The 18,746-nt window shown below is 47.8% G+C and overlaps 1 protein-coding gene across 2 annotated transcripts in view; it reads right to left on the bottom strand.

Moving 5' to 3' along the window:
• Positions 1-18,746, bottom strand: part of SCAMP1 (secretory carrier membrane protein 1) — a 55,819-nt gene that overhangs the window by 12,261 nt on the left and 24,812 nt on the right. For both annotated transcript variants that reach the window (XM_040985957.1, XM_040985958.1), the window contains 5 exons: positions 17,613-17,711; positions 16,686-16,794; positions 14,873-15,001; positions 8,610-8,769; positions 71-172 (listed from right to left, as the gene is read on the bottom strand). In XM_040985957.1, the coding sequence (XP_040841891.1) occupies positions 71-172; positions 8,610-8,769; positions 14,873-15,001; positions 16,686-16,794; positions 17,613-17,711 (599 nt within the window). The remainder of the gene's footprint in view (positions 1-70; positions 173-8,609; positions 8,770-14,872; positions 15,002-16,685; positions 16,795-17,612; positions 17,712-18,746) is intronic.

Raw genomic sequence — 18,746 nt, 5'->3', positions numbered from 1 at the left:
TTAAGAAGCCAAAAATTACATGAAGATATACCAGGCCAGCAGCTTAATGTAGGAAAGGTAAGCAACTTACCAGTTGCCCCAGTTGTGGAATCCTGCAGCCTGGAGCACATGCACAGCAAACTGACAGATATAGACGAAGAAGAACACGAAGAACCTGAACGAACTGTCGCTCCTTGAGAGAGAAAAGGCAGACGTCACTTACTCACTCCCGTCACATTCAAACGCAGACCAGCGTTCACACCATCAAGAGAGATAAACCAAAACGTGGCAAGCACTCGAGATTAAAGTCATATGTACTTACGTTTATAAACTCATGCTAATATCAGATATTATTCCTAACTCACTGTTATTTCAATCTCCTATGCCACATTGCATCTTAACAAGTTTGTTTTCCACTTACTGAACAGCTTGATAGAGTCATAATTAACAAGCAGTAAGCAACAAATATGTAACATTCACATCCTGATGTTCTGACATGTAACCAGTTCTTTCCATGCTGGAAGGCCTGGCCGGGGTAATCCTTTCCCAGCCCCAGTCTCAGCTGTCACTTGGCTTGTACTTCTCAGAGTCTGCGCCCTCCACTCTCATCTGTCTTCTCGCTGCGCAGTTCCTGTAACTGACGCACAGGTGGCAGTATCGAAAGCTCCCGGTTCACGGCTGAGCTGCCTTCTTGGGACAGGCGGACTGCGGGTCTCACTCACTGCCAGTGGACACATCTCTCGGTCCTCACGATCATAAATAAAGCTGTGGGGGACATTCACGTGCCAGTTCTCATAGGAACACAGGTTTCCTTTTCTCTTGGGTAAACACCTACAGAGGAAATGTCTGCAGCATGAGGCAGGTGTGTGCTGAAACCGACTCCTGGAGATGTTCTTTCATTTCGGACCACTCAGCTCGCCCGCACCACACTAGCACTTGGAATAGTCTGCCTCTAGCCATCCCCGTCAGCGTGCAGAGCCCCAGCTCACTTGGCTCCAGTGCGCATCTCCCCAATAAACTATTGCTTCATGCTCTTCCTGTCATCAGTGGAAATAAGAGAACAATTCAAAAAGGCCAAAAAAAAAAAAAAAAAAAAACAATGGCAACTTCTTTGGTGAACTAGTTATTAAAAACATTTTTCTTGGGGGCCCGGCGCGGTGGCGCAAGTGGTTAAAGGTCCTCGCCTTGCACGCCCGGGATCCCATATGGGCGCCGGTTCTAATCCCGGCAGCCCCGCTTCCCTTCCAGCTCCCTGCCTGTGGCCCGGGAAAGCAGTCGAGGACGGCCCAAAGATTTGGGACCCTGCACTCGCGTGGGAGACCCGGAGGAGGCTCCTGGCTTTGGATCGGCATAGTATCGGCCCGTTGCGCTCACTTGGGGAGTGAATCATCGGACGGAAGATCTTCCTCTCTGTCTCTCCTCTCTGTATATCCGCCTTTCCAATGAAAAAATAATAAAAATAAATCTTTAAAAAACATTTTTCTGATATTTTGAGTGGGTAATCTTGTTCATTTGTGAGCTTACATACTCTCTGGATATGTAAGTCTCTTTATCACAAAAGTGATGGGCAAAATTCTTCCAGATCTTGGCTTAGGAATGCTCTTGGGATTGTCTGTTGAAGAGTTTTGCCTTTCTCTGACCTCTAGTTTATTTGTTCATACAGGAACTCTGATTACATTGTTACAGCTTGGACGACTTTGCCAAGCTAGACTCCAAGTTTTTTGCTTAGTCTCCTATAGCAGTTTTACATTTGAGTCAGCATATATATTAAGTTCAATTTTTTTTTTGCACTGAAATAAATGTACTGTGTTTATCTGAGAAGCAGAGGGTCAGCTGGTTCACCTCCTAACTGCCCAGGAGAGCTGGCTGGAGCCGGACCAGGGCCTAAGGAGCCAGCCAGAGAAAGCCACGCAGGTTTCCCACGGAGGCAGCCAGAACCCCTCACTGCAGTATTTACCTGCAGCCTCCCAGGTCTGTCCGGCCAGACGTTCGCTCTCTGAGGTTACCTTTTAATTCCATGTTCTACACACCTTTTGCAGTGTCCTAGCATATTCCTTTTGATTCTTTTTGAAGGTATGGGCTGGAGATCTTTGTTTCTCTCTGTTGTTGCATATGAACATTCAACTATTCCAACAACACTTTCCAAAATTTATTTACTGCTTTTTATTGGAAAGGCAGATTCACAGAGGAGACAGAAAGGACAGAAGGTCTTACATCTACTGGCTGACTGCCCACATGGTCGCGAGAGCCAGAGCTGAGCCAAGCTGAAGCCAGGAGCTTCCTCGGGGTCTCCCACGGGGTTTCAGGGTCCCAAGGAGACCTTTCCTTACTGTTTTCCAAGCCACAAGCAGGGAGTTGGATGAGAAGTGGAACAGCTAGGACACCAACTGGTGCCCATATGGGATTCCGGTGTTTGCAAGGGGAGGATTAGCCAACTGAGCCATTGTGCCAGGCCCAGAGCAGCACTTCTTAAAAGACCGTCCTCTCTGTACTACACTGCCGTTGTACCTCCCCCAGATCAAGAGTGTCCACAGGGGTGGGTTTGCTTCGTCTTTCTGCTCTGTCACATGGTTGCCCTGCCCCCTTCATGTCAATACCATATCGTATTGATCACCGGCGCTTTCAGCTGGTAGTGCCAACCCATCAGCCTTCCTCTCTCTGCCTTTCACCATCGAGCGTGATGCCAGCCGGCTCTTCCAAGGGTTAAGCTGTCTCTATGAGAATGGTGAGGTCCCCCTCCAGTCCAGCTTTCCTCACTGTGTTTTCAACATGAATAGAAGTCAGACTTTGTCAAATGTTTTTATTGCATCATGTAAGGTGGTGTACAGTGTTTATAGTTTAGATTTTAACAGGGAGAACTGTCATTATTTAATTTTCTATTATTCAATCAACCTTGAATTTCTGGAATAAGCCCTAATAAATTGTTCAGTTTAAATTTAGAAGGACTATGTCTTAAAATTATTCCATTTTTTGTTCAGCACAGTGATTATTTCAAGCCCAAAACACACTGTTCAAGAACATCAATATTTTGCTTAATTCAATCTCAGCGTTGTAGTACAGTGGGATAAGACAGAGCCAGCATTCCACATGGGCACCAGTTCAAATCCCAGCTGTTCCACTTCTGCTCCAGCTCCCTGCTAATGGGCCCAATGACTCAAGAGACTAGGCCCCTGCACCATGTGGGAGACCCAGAGGAAGTTCCTGGCTCCTGGTTTTGGACTGGCCCAGCCTCGTCCACTGTGGCCAACGGGAGAGTGAAACAGCAAAGGTAAGCCTGACCTCTCTGTTTCTAATTTTGTTTCAAAAAAAAGCAATCTCAGCATAAAATTTTTCTCTTCCTCAAAGAAAACAAAAGCCCATGAGTCAAGTGACATGAAACCATGCCCTAGATCAGCCACGGGCCTTTCCACAATCGGCTGAGGCAGCCCCTCACCCTGCTCACCAACACCCACCTAAAAAATCAGCACCCATCCTCCTGGCTCCTCAGGAGGGCCGACTTAGCCAGGTGCCTCACCCCAGCCCATCCCCACTCTCCAGGGCTTCACCACCAACAGCCTCCTGCAGCCCAGGCTCCTGTGGGGACTGCTGGCTCCCCACCTCCCACTGCCTTGGCGTCACAGCAGTCTCACGAAAGGGCCACTGTGGACTCACCCTCCTCGCTTCTCCACCCACTGTCACCAGGCTTGCATCACATTCTCCTCCAGGGGCACTCCACGGGCACCAGACCCGATTTCGCGGCACTCGGCACTGCCGATTGTTTTTCAAACATTCTTTCCTTGCACTTCCTGCAGCTCTCCTCACTTGTAGTTCTGTATGTTTTCCAATCTAAGCTGCTTCTCGGCTCTTACTTCTAGGTCCACCTAATCTCTGAAAAACCAAACTGTTTTTGGAGGAAAGCTCCATCTAGTTGTCCTGTGGCTTCTAACCACATCTCACAGAATAACAATGGAGTGTTAACACAGCTTACATCTCTCTCTCCAAAAGCTCTCTACAGCCCTCCCCTGTAGGAGCATGTCTCACTACCTCAAGGCCTTTCCACTGTACCTACACTCAGCCTATAGTACACGGCACACCACTTGGCAGCCTTTCGGCCAGGGTTAAATGCAGAATACACGGCACGCTTCCCCTGCCTGGCTGGCGAGCAACTACTCATCTTTTAAGATCCCTAGCTTTGGCAAAGATCTATTCAACACAACCAAAAAAAAAAAAATCAAGATTCCTAAAACCACGTCTTAAAAGCTGAGTCATATGCTAGGAGCAGCCAGCATGTACATCCAGAGCAACCAAGCTCGGCAGGCTGATGAGAGGAATACCCACACTGCGGAGTTCGGAGTTCTTCTGCAGAAGCGAGCGTGTCCTTTTCCTTCATGTGTTTATTGTTTATTAACCAATGACGTCAATACGCACAAGGACAAGCACGACGCTCTCTGGGTTGACAAGAAGGACAGTCACACTCTGTTAACAGTGCTCCAGGTTTAATAAGCCTCACTCTGCTAACAGTGCTCCAGGTTTAATAAGCCTCACTCTGTTACAGTGCTCCAGGTTTAATAAGCCTCACTCTGCTAACAGTGCTCCAGGTTTAATAAGCCTCACTCTGCTAACAGTGCTCCAGGTTTAATAAGCCTCACTCTGCTAACAGTGCTCCAGGTTTAATAAGCCTCACTCCACTAACAGTGCTCCAGGTTTAATAAGCCTCACTCTGTTACAGTGCTCCAGGTTTAATAAGCCTCACTCTGTTACAGTGCTCCAGGTTTAATAAGCCTCACTCTGTTACAGTGCTCCAGGTTTAATAAGCCTCACTCTGTTACAGTGCTCCAGGTTTAATAAGCCTCACTCTGCTAACAGTGCTCCAGGTTTAATAAGCCTTTTGGAATGTGTAAGGTACTTGATGATCCACACATGTTTTTCCAGCCTTTAATCAAAGATGCACAACAGATTTTTATGGCTCATTAGTAATGCTTTCTGCATCACTCATATTTATTTTTTAAAGTCTCATTTTTTACAGCAATTCCCTCAGTACTACACTATATCAATCTGTAAAAACGTAAGGGCATGCAAATGGAAGCGCAGACTTCGCTGGAACCTGGCCTAACCCCAATAGCATGTATGAGAACTGGGTCTGGGAGTGGATTAAGTGGAGGAACTTGGGAAACTCCCTTAGCGAGTCATAGCTCTCGCAGGTGAACTTGAGGTCCAGACCTGGGGGTCAGACAAGCTGGTCAAAGTAGCTCCAATAGCTGGCAAATGTGTCAATTGGTAATGGAACAGGGTTGGCCGAACAGGACTGAGCAAACCTTAGCCCACAAGCAAAACTAGAGACCAGGAGGGAGCACAGGTCATGCCGAGCTAGGCTCTTGCACATACTGGTCTGCGTGAGCCAGGAACGCTAAGCCACAGTGTCTCAGGCAGAGGTCGGGACAGGTGAGGGGCGGAGCCAAGCTGAGTCAGAGCAACCACTGGCATGTGCGTGATCTATTGCGGGGAACAGGCCCGGCTGGGGAGCTAAGGGGACAGCCCTAGTTGGGTTGAGGTTCCCACCAAGGGGAGCGAGGCCTGGAATGGGGGCTGCGTTCTGAACAGGAAATGGTTGTAGTCTCCCTTGGCACAAATATGGACTGGGATTGGATGCACCGAGCCCGGGCCAGACTCCAACACCCTCTGGTGTCCTGGAGGACCAGGGTAGATGTGTGATGGACTAGGTAAGGTCTCAACCACTACTGAGCCATGTGTGAGCCACATGTGGGTATGGACGAACCATGGATGGGCTGAAACATCCAACAGCAAGGACCAGTTTTGGGTTGAAGGCCAGTCAGGAAAAGCCACTGTTCCTGCTAGGACAGAAGGTAAACTGAGCAGGGCTGGCTCATGGACCCACTGGTATATAGCGCAAAATCTGGCATTGGAAGAGGTTCTGATGGAGGAGCCTGGGCAACTCCTCTGGCAGGACACAGACCCGGCAGGTAAGCGCAAGAAACATGATAGGAAACAGCCCAAAACAGGCCATGGAAAGTTACCCACGGGTACACATCTGGCATGGGTTGGGGAAAGACCAGACTGAATCTGTTCACGTCATCCACTGGCAAATCCAAGCACCAGAACAGTGTGGGTCGAGCCGGCCTTGGTTGCAACAAAGACCAGTACACAATACGGAATGCCAAGGTGAGGTTGCCTGTACCAGATGTGACCGCAGCGCCCAACCAGCACGCGTGAGAACAACCAAGGGAGGGGGCGGAGCCAGCAGGGGGAATATGAGTGGGTTCCCTTGCTGGACAGCTACTCCCACTGGAGAGCGTGGGCTGGGATGGGGGCAGACCAGACTAAGCAGGGCTACAACACCTGTACGCCTCATGTAGACTAGATCAGGGAAAAGCCAGGCTGGGCTGATTACTCCTACTGGTGCAAACAAAATTAGAGTGGGTGAGGCTTGTTTGGGCTTAGCCACAGCATCAGCTGGAAGAAGCTGGCACTGGGGGCTAGTTCTGATAAGTCAAACCACAGAACTACCTGGAGAGTGCATAATCCGGAAGTGGGAGAGGCCTGGGAGGGAAATAGTGGGCTCCTCCCTCTTGGGTTACCACTTCCACGGGAGGGCATGAAAACCAGGACAGGGGCTGGGGCAGAATGTGGTGTGGGACAGGCTGGACTACGGCTACACATACTGGCAAACCAGGATAGGGGGCGGGCCTGGTGGGGGTTAGTGTGGGTCGCTCCAGCTAGGCTGCAGCTCCCACTTGTTTATGCGAGGGCCGAGTATGTGCTGGGCAGAACCAGGCTAGACTGCAACACTCATTGATTCCAGTGGAAGTCGGGACTGAAAACAGAACCAACCCAGCGATCGCAACCATCAGCTGATTGGGGTGATGGACTGTACCGGGCCCTGTACTTGCTAGCACATACAAGAATCTGATTGAGAACACCTCAAAGTTTCTTTGGAGATCTCCCCAAACAAAATGCTGGACTCAGAACCCTAACCAAGAAAAGAGAGAAGACAGAACAGGTCAACCAACCATCTTAGCTATATGTTGGCAGCGAAATACGGGGCAAACAGAGACTCTATGATGGACTATGTCAATCAGTGGATTCTTCAAAGACCTCATAGTGCTTGGAGTGGCAAGATTGGCAGCGATTCATAACTGGTGAACTATCAAAACCACTTGAGCAAGAACCTCAGAGCATACCCTACATGCGGGACCTGGGGAGGGTGGGAAATTGGGTGGGCCTTCTCCCTTAATACCATCCCAGGTTCCCCAACATGGGATGCAAGTATCTTAGGTGGTAATCTAACTGTCCAAATAGACCAACAAGTGTCCAAGTAATTCAATACCCAAGTTCAGACACACGGATCCCAGAAAATCTTCACACAAAGTCTCATAGACAGCCCAGTTCCCACTCACCAGTACCCTGAGATGACACACTGGAGCCTGGATAAGTGCCACATGGGCCAGCCCTCCCAGGCAGCAGTCTCTCCCCTCCACGTGATAAGAGTCCCCAGGCCCCATCCACCGCTTCCCAACACACAGCTACAGCAGGGATTCTCCCATTCCGGGACAACCAACCTCCCACATCCCAGCACAGCCACAGGTTCATTCCACCTTTCTCTCCTTCCTCCATTCTACTTGTAACCACTTTTCTACCCCGTTTCCTAGCCTCCTTTCTCTCCAAATTCCCTAATGTGCCCCACCTTTTTTTTTCTTTCAGGCCTAATCCCTAACCTGCTTACACTTCACTTCTTAGCTCAGGGGGAGGAGGAAGCATGACAGACACTCCAGCTAATGGGGGACATCTTGTGTGAAAAGGCAACAAATGTGAAGGACTGAGTGTGGCCCTGGAACTTCCCTGTCAGCATCCGACAACACACCCTGGCCCCTGACAATGTCACCCCTCATCCACGGGAATTGAAAACATTCCTTATTCAGAAAGCTTCTCCAGATAAAAGCAACTGGATAAACTCCTAGACATGTGGACCCATTTTAGGCTGTACTGCAAATATTCCCCAACATTCATCTCTTACAGCAACACTTCAGCATGATGCTTCACAGAAGTCTTTGGTTACCAAAGCGCATAAAGAATCTAAGAAATTCTGCAATGAACAATCCTGCCCATCATGTTCCCCTTCTTAAACTAAAGTCAATAAACTTCTTGTCCCTAACATCTATCAATTTCCCACAGAACATGCCTTAGGAAATGTTATTCCTGACATGACTGCATATGCTATGCAAATTTATTACAGTGAATCTTGTAGCCTAGACTGTCACAAAAATAGATGTATACAAATAGTAGTAAGCTGCTGGGGTAAAAGCTAACCTTACTTACATTCATTTAAAGATTAAGACAATAATCACCAGCTGTGCTTTTGGGGATGGGGGCAGGAATGGAAGACAATATTCTCCTTACAGTTTACCACAAGGAACTATCTTTTTACAGATCATACAGCTAAGACATTATTCTCATATTTGATCACTTTTGTAAGTAGTATATAGAACGAGCTTTTAGGACTTACAAAACCCAATGAATACACAGGCATGCTATACTGGGATGTTACACATTTTAAAACAATTTTTAATGAAAATGCATCAAAGTTATCTACTCCAAAACTTTAAAGAGCATATATAAACTTACGCACACTTTACCTGAAAGCTCCGTAAAGTGGTCTGTACCAACAGACAAATGAACAAGGAGTAAACAGCAAGAACCACAGGATACTCAGTCCAAAATCAACTCCTCTCGTGGCGTCCACACAAAACCACGCCAGGCATCCGAAGATGTTCAGAAACAGTGTCACAGCGTGGACTGCGAAATCACAAAGCAGAACACAGAGGCTTACATTCAATGGACGAGTTCATTCAACAAAAACTGTCAATGAAAGCTTACCAAAAACAAAGGCGCTCTACTCCACATTTCCATTAGGATTTATGTAAAAAACATTGCTGCTTCTTATTTTAAGGCAAAATTTACAAAACTGGCCAAAAAACTCTGCAGGTTTCTCCTCATCATAGAGAATTGTACCACTAAAGTAGAAAAGCAGTATTTTCAGGGCTTCTCCTCTGAGAAGACAAGCCCCCCCCCCCCGCCAATAATATGATATACGGGGTCCGGCACCATGGCCTAGCAGCTAAAGTCCTTGCCTTGAACGCGCCTAGATCCCATATGGGTGCCAGTTCTAATCCCAGCAGCTCCACTTCCCATCCAGCTCCCTGCTTGTGGCCTGGGAAAGCAGTCAAGGACAGCCCAAAGCCTTGGGACCCTGCATCCGCATGGGAGACCTGGAAGAAGCTCCAGGCTCCTGACTTTGGATCGGCCCAGCATCAGCCGTTGTGCTCACTTGGGAAGTGAATCATCGGACGGAAGATCTTCCTCTCTGTCGCTCCTCCTCCCTGTATATCCACTTTTCCAATAAAAATAAATAAATCTTTTTAAAAAATAATAATAATATGACATATGTCCACACTGCAGCTGGCCTTTCTTCTGGTTAACACAAATAAACCACAATAGATTCTTCCTATGCTGTCAATATTTGCTTCACCTAACAAGTCAAAAGCAAAATCTCGGAAGAACATCTAGCTATACTCTGATTACAACTACTCTATAATACTATTTTAAAAATGTATTCACTGGGGCCCGGCGCGGTGGCGCAAGTGGTTAAAGGTCCTCGCCTTGCACGCCCAGGATCCCATATGGGCACCGGTTCTAATCCCAGCAGCCCCGCTTCCCTTCCAGCTCCCTGCCTGTGGCCTGGGAAAGCAGTCGAGGACGGCCCAAGGCTTTGGGAACCTGCACCCGCGTGGGAGACCCGGAAGAGGCTCCTGGCTTCGGATTGGCATAGTATCGGCCCGTTGCGCTCACTTGGGGAGTGAATCATCGGACGGAAGATCTTCTTCTCTGTCTCTCCTCTCTGTATATCCGCCTTTCCAATAAAAAAAATAATAATAAAGATAAATCTTTAAAAAAAAAAATGTATTCACTGGGCTGGCATGGAAGCTCAGCCAACTCATCTTCCACCCCACGGTCCTGGCATTCCGAATAGGCACATAATCATGTCCCAGCTTCTCCATTTCCCATCCAGCTCCCTGCTTAGGGCCGAGAAAGCAGTGGAGGAAAGACCCATGTGGAGACACGGAAGAAGCTCCAGGCTCCCAGCTTTGGATCAGCTCAGCTCTGGCTGTTGGTGGCCATTTGGGGAGGGAACCAGAGGATGGGAGAACTCTCTATCCTTTCTTTGTAAAATCTGCCTTTCAAATGAAAACAAATATTTTTAAAAAGATATTCACACGCTGACTCACTGGAAAGAAACCTAAAGTAGTTATATATAAACTACCAATGTAATAAAAATACACCAACTACTACCTGAATTAGAATTAACAAATGAAACACTTAATGAATCTACATTTTAAAAGCTCAACTTAGGGCCTGGCACTGTGGCCTAAAGGCTAAAGTCCTCGCCTTGAACATGCCGGGATCCCAGGTGGGCACAGGTTCTAATTCCAGCAGCAGTCCCACCTCCCATCCAGCTCCCTGCTTGTGGCCTGGGAAAGCAGTGGAGGATGACCCAAAGCTTTGGGACCCTACATCTGTGTCGGAGATCTGGAGGAAATTCCTGGCTCCTGGCTTCGGACTGGCTAACCTCCAGCCGTTGTGAAAGCTTGGGGAGTGAGCCATCAGACAGAAGATCTTTCCTTTCTGTCTCTTCTCCTCTCTGTATATCCACCTTTCCAATAAAAATAAAAATAAATCTTTTAAAAAAAATAAAAGCGCTTACTGATGACACAGGGTGAGTGCACACTGAACCTGCTCTACGCCCCAGCCCCAGGGCAGCAAGGAGAGGCCTGGGATGTGGCCAAGTCTTACAGAGCCAGTCACGGAACATCTAGGGACGTCACACTTGCAGCAACAGAACACTTCCCAACTCTACTGCATTTTATCTCACAAGAGAATCGCACCAGTCTCTTATCCCATCAGGGTTCTTAAGCTTCATGAAAGCAGGCTGACAAATTTACTCCCAATGCTTTCCCCACTAAGGCAGCTGCGTTATGGGCTTACAGACGGAACTCGGGAGATCATGAAACAGATTCTGAAGCAGTACATGTCATCCAGCTGCCTAAAAAGGTACAAAATATTTACAATTCTAAAATTTCCACCTTCAGAGGGATAATTTTAAAGGTTATCTACCATTCCACCTTCACGAAGAGAGAAAAATAAAATACGTGTGTGTTAACAGTGTACTGTAAAAACGTTTGTGGGAAAATGGAATTAAAAGACAGGCACAGCTGTCATGAATGTCTGGCATTAAATGTTCCACAGTTCACAAAAGTTGTTTCAAATAAAGGTGCAACAGTATCAATTTAATTTGGGGTAATCTCTCAAATTCTGTTTCTAAATGCTTACATCCTTCAAGAATCAAGACCATTCAGTCACTTAAGTGTGCCCCCATGAAGACAAAACTGTCCGAGCCATCTACTGAACAACCCATCCACTTATGCAAAGGTCAAATAACATGATATAAACTGAGGTGACGTGGAAGGCATGGTTCTACATGCCTAATTTCAATTCCGTTTAAGTGACCGGGCAATGGGTTTATGCTGTGAGCTTCACGTGAGGGTAAGCACTGAAGGACTAGTTAAGCCATTCTGTCTACATAACCTGCAGCTTTGGCAACTGTGCCACAGCCGCTTATGCCTGCTTTTTTGTACATTCAAATCCTGCATCGTCAGCCTAGGCTTGCCGCTATCACTGCCCTGCCTTGAACTGTAATACAGAGCCATAAACAGCTGTATAGTACAGTGTTACCTTCCTCACTGCAGGGCTGTAAATGTAGCTATTTTCTTTCTTCCATTTAAAAATTTTAAGGTTTTTTTTTTTATTCATTCATTTAAAAGGCAGAGAATCAGAGATCTTCCCTAAGCTAGATCACAGCCTAGATTCGCAAACTAGCCAGGCCCAGCAAACATAAACAGCAGCCAGGAGCTGCTTCTATCCTGGCCCACCAAGGGCATGACAGCAAGCACGTGTGGCGTGAGCACGGACTGCTGCCTCCAGGCACATCGGGCAGGATGCTGCACTGAACCAAGAGCGGGACCTGCACACGATGTGGCACATGGCCACCCAGCGGCATATTACCCACCCACCACAGTCTCCGGAGTACACGCTAGAAGGCTCGGAGTCACTTCACTGTGGCATTTCAAACTGCTTCAGCTCACTTATAGGATCAATTATTTGCTTTAAGCAAGGAACCTCTGAAACCATTTCTTATTTGTATTTGGTTAACTTCCTTATTTGGGCACTGTGTACCAGAATATGGAAATCTAGAGCTGGGGTTCCAAAGTCAAGTTACTCAACACCAATCTGACTTGTTGAATTATTTCAGAAAGGCCACACAATTTCCCTAAGCTTTAGTTTCCCCATTTATAAAACCAAACAATATAAAGCCACTTGGTAGTACAGACAATATATATAAAATTACCGGCACTGTGACAGGCATAAAGTAAATCCTTAGCAATGCCGGACTCTCATCATAATGGATACAGGCATTAGCCAGCCCCCACATCAACCACAGGTTGACTCTGCTTGAAAATAACACCAAACCAGCCACAACCTGTCGCACTGAGCTACTGAACTGGGAACGGTCCTTCAAGACAGAAACCTAGCTGGGACCTTGATTCCACTTTACTGTGGACAACAGATATGCCAACTGAACAAGGGTAGAGAAAACTGTACATTACTTTTGAGATCTCCAAAGTCACCCGCTTCTTTCTTTACAGATTTGCTTATTAATTTACTATATGAAAGGCAGAGAGACACAGAGACAGGGACGGCTCTTCATCTACCGGCTCACTTCCAAAAGCCAATGCCAGCCAGCCAGGACTGGGCCAGGACAAAGCGAGAAGCCAGGGACTTCCGGCTGACTTCCAGGGGCGACAGGGATCCTCCACTGCCTCCCCAAGGGATTTACCAAGAAACTGAGTCGGAAGCAACGGGCAGTCCAGCACGGGATGTCAGCATTCCAAGTGGCAGCTGGACCTGTCACACCACAGCGCCAGCCCCAGAAAGTTAACATGTTTCAAAACAAAGCAGAGCCATTTTGAAGCACTCAACGTAGCTAAGTAATATACAGTTTAGCTTAAAATACCTATCCCATCCAATCTACACTACATTCCTTGTATAATTTTCTTCTAACCTACCTCCTTCATAAAAAAAATACAAGAATTTACATCTAAAATGTTGATCCAATATAAGCCATTTAAAATCTATGCATATCTACATATAAATGTATATAAAATATACTGATTATTTTTAATGAGTTGGTTAGCATGTACATGTATGATTTCTTCACTTTTATTTACTGGAGGACAGAGACAGGTTCCCGCCCATGCATCGGCTCCCAAATGCCCACAGCAGCAACAGCTGAGCCAAGTCAAGGCGAGAAGCAAGGAACCCAATTCCAGGACCCACCAAGCGTGGCAGAGACCAGGTCCTTGAGCCATAACCTGCTCTCCTTCGGATCACACATCAGCAGGAAGCTAGCCCTGGGAGCAGGGCCAGGGAGTTGATTCAAGTGCTCCAATGTAGGTCAGATGTTCCAAACAGTAGCTTCCCAGCTAGGGCAGAGGCTTGCCCCTCACCTTTAACCCCTAGGGCAGAGGCTTGCCCCTCACCTTTAACCCCTAGGGCAGAGGCTTGCCCCTCACCTCTAAGCCCCAAGATATTTATCACAGACCTTAGGAACTCCATAAAAGATACTGGATCAACAAGGTCCTTTAAAAGTAACAAAACAAAGAGTTTTCAACCAGTACTATCCATAGGGAATCACTTCTCTACAGCAAAATAATTTCACAGGAGTGCAAACAGTGCTACAGACAGGCGCTGAACATCGCAGTCAGGACGCTGCCTGGACCAGCTGCATTCCGTCATTCCTGGATCCAGCCTCCGGCGGGGCCACTGCCTGCACACCAGCAGCAGCCGCTGGAGTGCTTGGCTTCACACCACGCATGTGGGAGACCTGGACTGAATTTCACTTCAGTCTGGCCCCGTCCTGGCCCTGGTAGGCACTTGAGGGCCCAGCGGCAGACAAATCACTCTCCATGTCCCTGTCCTGTGTCTCAAATACCTTGAGTAATTCACTTCAGAAAAGATTATCGCTAGAAGACCTTTCATGGGGATGACCTCATCTACTCACAGGATAATGGCTCACTAATCACAAGGAAAGACACACAGGACATCTACCAATGATGTCCCCCACAAACTGCTGTTCCACATGGCTGCCACACAGGTGAGAAGCCACCACAGCCACCTCCCTTGCTGGCGTGACGGCACCAGGCAGGCCAAGACTACCGCGGAGTAGCAACCGCTCAGGGAGCAGGCGGGAAGTCTGCACTAAGAGCCGGACTGCAGCAGGACAGCCAGGAACCTGGCGCTGGCTCTCCGCATTCCGGAACTGTGACTCCACGCACAGCCCTGTGAGCGTCACCGCCCAAAGCTTCGCTCTACTGCTCAGCTCAATAAATCGTTCCAGATGTGCATAGTGAAGCAGTCCTGACCATGTGAAAAAAAATATAGCTTATAATATTACAATGTTTCCTTCTCTTTTAAAAATAGCCATAATGCCTACATTTCCTAGAATTTTAAGATAGACTGTCTCCACATGAGAACAGTATATACATTCTGTCAAACCTCAACACACAGGTCTTCCTCAGCCGAGGACTTACAGTGTCCCAGAGGGATGCCTTGGAAGTAATTAAATAACATCTTCTACTCTTAAAACCACAATCACTAATACTCATCTGTGGGAAAAGATGACTGATTTAAAACGCTGCCCTTACCATGTCAACCCCAAGAACAGGTGGCTTGTGACAACAGACCCAGCAACTCTAAACAAACACGCAGCTTGCTCTCTACTCACACATCCATAAGTAGTACATCAGCCTCACTGTCTTCTGGAACTCAACGGGAATGTCTACAGAAAAGTCCTGGTAGAAACAGGGGCCCACAGGGAAGCCGGCAGGAAGGGGCGGCCAGTTATTCTTTCGACCTGGAAGTGAAAAGACAAATGTCACCAACATTTCAACAAATAAACTCCACCCTCATTTTTTGTTTCATAATGAAAAAAAAATCACTGTATCTCTACAAATTTAATACTCTAAAAACCCAAGTTTAAAAAAAAATTCTCAAAACATCACTTTACAAAATAGATGGCGGGGTCATTTTGCAGGTTTGTGTCTGTAACTTTTAGCAAGAGCCATCTACGTCAAGGAGAAACAAGAGACAGAAGCCCTGGCCAGGCTTACTCGAGCCCCAGGAGTCAGCCCGCAGCGTCAGTGTCCTCCTGGGCACCCGCAAGCCTGAGACACAAGGCTGGGTCACTCCTAACCCAGTGGACAGGGAAGACCAGTTTCCAAAACCCTTAGGCTTTCTTTGACCCCATCAAGAAACAAAGACTAAATCAATGGCAAAGAGTCAAACATGGAATCTGAGACTTCAAAAAAAAAAAAAACTTTGAGGGGGAAAAAAAACAGTTATGAGAAAGAAGCTGAGAAATTATAACACCTTCAAACGTCTGGAGAAAAAAAAATCCAAGTGAGAGAGGAAAAAATGTGTCCATATGAAGAAACTAAATTGAAAATAAGACATGGGAAACTAGAAAAAAAGCAAGAAGTCATAAGATAAAACTAGAGGGTGAAGACTGCACCTAGGGGCCTTGCACTTCAGACGTCATCCCCCACAACTCTCATAAAAAGGCCACAGCCTCTCCCCGCACGACCTGCCTGAGGGCTGCTCGGCGTCTCCCCGTGACACTGTCATACTAGTCCCACAGCGGCAGGGCATGGCAATGAGCAAGAGGGCTCTGTGACTGCCTGCCTGACCCCTTGGAGCTGTGGTTTGTCCGTGTGTAAGGGTTGCCCTGACCACTGGATTGACAGCACTGGGACTGACTGACACCCTCCCGAACAGGCCATTCCTACCCGTCCCTGCTGCTTTTACCAAAACCTTTCCCAGCAGCACTTGCTATTAGTGTAAAGCAAATAGGAGAGGTGTCAGCTACAGGCTTTCAGGAACGTGCCTCCCCTTTAGACCTGCAGCTTCGGCTGCTGTGGTTTCTGATTCCAATGCTGCCTGTAGCAAGAAAATAACCCAGGGCCAAGCTGTCCCCACGAGGCCCTAGACCTGCACATTCCAAAAAGTACTGCAGCTTTCTGAGCCTGGCCACTCCACACCACCTGCACAACTTGCCCAGCTGTCTAACCCCTTCCCACCCAGAGATGGTCAGCTTCCCCAGGACACTCCCAGCAGGTGACTTTTCCTAGCCGGAGCCTGGACAGACCTCATGGCAAATAATTCAGTACCTATTTCCTGGACGTCATACAACCAGCCTGGGCTGCCAAGTGGCAAGCACACACATTTTTCTAGATGACATGGCAAATATGACATATGGTGCCCATGAAGGCTGGGGCAGAGTCTCCGAAGCTGGCCTGAATACATCAGGTAAGACACGCCCAGACCAATCTGTCATGATTGCACAGACCCAGGCAGTGCTGCGTGCACACTCCAACCAACACACTTGTACTGCGTGGGGAGGTGTGCACACTCAGCAGACAGGTAAGACCTGGGAATGTACTTTAGTCAAAGCACACAGCCGCAGGCACCCAGCCGGCACCCAGCTGCGTCTCCTCGGCAGGCCCAACAGGCGCTCCAAGGTGCGGAACTCCCCATACTACCATGTTGACTGAGGCTCTGCATTTCGCGCTCTCGACGATCTAGTTCTGCAGCTTTTCTCTCTAGCTCCTCTTGGCGCTTAAGAAGTTCGGCTTGGGCCAAGGCATGCTCCTAGACAAAAAGCACCAGGTGGTGAACAGGCTGTGCAAGCACAAAGCACGAGAACAGACTCACTTCACTCTTGGTGATCCAAGCCTTACCCAGACAGATCCACTCAAGAAAGGGAGCTTCCGAAAATACAACGGGCTATCTGGACTAGCCCAGTCCCTCAGGGAGCCCGAAAGCACCGCTCTCCTGTGAAGAGCAGAGTCCCTGGGCAATCCAGAAACATCCAGGGGAGAGGGCATCGGCACTTGACGGCCGGTGAACAACAGGCAGAGGAAGGCAGCTGAGGGCGACAGAGCAAAGGGAGCAGGGCGGCCCCTGGGTGAAAGCTCTCAGCACGCAGCACTTCAGGGGCCTTTCCGGTCACAAGTGACTGGGCTGAAATAGAAGGACTCGGACAACACACTCGACTTTAACTCCATCCACCCTTGCCTGATGCCGGGTGTCTCTGCCACCTTCCGCCTGTCCATGGCTCAGCCATTTCCCTCTTTCCCAGTCACATTTGTCAGTACTGAGTAATCTATCATGGGCGGTAGCGCTACACAGCCAGACCAAAGGCAATAAACACTTCATTACACAAACTGCACACCGGGATGATAGAGGAATTCAATGTTTGTAACCAAAAATCAAACTGACACAGAGGAACAAATATTTATAGACAAGATAGCTAACGCAGACTCAAAATGAGCTGAAATGCAAGGAACGCAGCCTACGAAGAATTACTTTGTTCTGAACACATAAGTCATTGTTACTGTTAACTTCTGACACAGATTCACACAGCTAAACAAAGTAACAGACCCGAGCAGGGCTTGTTTGGAACTAACCTTGGCAACCTGTGTGTAAGCTGGGTGTTCCTCTGTTGGTTTCATGATGGCGGGCTGTGTGTTAGGTGCACTGGGCATTTTCACACTGCCTGGTGGAGGCTACAAAGAGGAAGGACAAGTTACACAATGTAAGGACCCAACGTTAACTTCTTTCAAAATGCACAATACCTCCCCTCCCCCCCCCCAAAAAAAATCACAACACCCATAGATCTGCCTCTGTTCCCCTCTGGCTTTCTCACAATCAAGTGTGATGCAAAGAACTGCTTCAAACCCATTCATCTCTCAACACTACAATTCTCAATTCTTATACATCTCTCCAGGATACCACATTAAAAATAATCTTTAAAATACTTCTCTACAGTAAATCACAGATAGAGCAAATTAAAGAAGTATACCTAGTTTACAGCAACTCTTTCCTCCAATGAAATACATGCTAGTGTCTTTATTAGAAAGTATATCGCAAACCTCTCGATCAAAGTTACTCACGCTGCGTGGAGCAAGAGGGAAACAAACTACACAACACCCACCTTGCCAACGAGGACCTGTAAGATGTGAAAGCAGGTGCAAGATCCAAAAACAGGACACATCTATACTCCCCACAGGGAGAACTGGTGACATTCTGGCTATACAGACAACGTAACCACCCAGAGAGAGTTCCAGAAGAACTAGGGAGGAGGCAAAACGGCAAAAGGCAGTTCAGGGACCAGTACCACAAGGCAGCAACAGGACTGGACCGGATGCAGCTGATGGCGGCTGTCAAAAGGAAGCAGCACTGAAAGTACAGCTGACTCTAAAACTCAGATGCAGAGGGCAGAGAACAGACCACACAATTTGAAGGGAAAAAAAGACTGGGACCCCAATGACATCAAAACCACCTGTTAGGCTACAGTAATTAAGAATGTAATACAAGGGGCCTGGCTTGGTAGCCCAGTGGCTGAAGTCCTTGCCTTGCATGTGCCGAGATCCCATATGGGCACTAGTTCATGTTCCAGCTCCCTGCTTGTGGCCTGGGAAAGCAGTCAAGCACAGCCCAAAGCCTTGGGACCCTGCACCTGCATTCGAGACCCAGAAGAAGCAGCTGGTTCCCGGCTTCAGATCAGCTCAGCTCCAGTCATTGCAGCCATTTGGGGAGTG

The sequence above is a fragment of the Ochotona curzoniae genome, unplaced genomic scaffold, assembly GCF_017591425.1.
Source record: "Ochotona curzoniae isolate NIBS_2020 unplaced genomic scaffold, NIBS_Ocur_1.0 contig_4501, whole genome shotgun sequence".
NCBI classification, from domain to species: domain Eukaryota; kingdom Metazoa; phylum Chordata; class Mammalia; order Lagomorpha; family Ochotonidae; genus Ochotona; species Ochotona curzoniae.
This window is presented reverse-complemented; position numbering and strand designations above follow the sequence as displayed.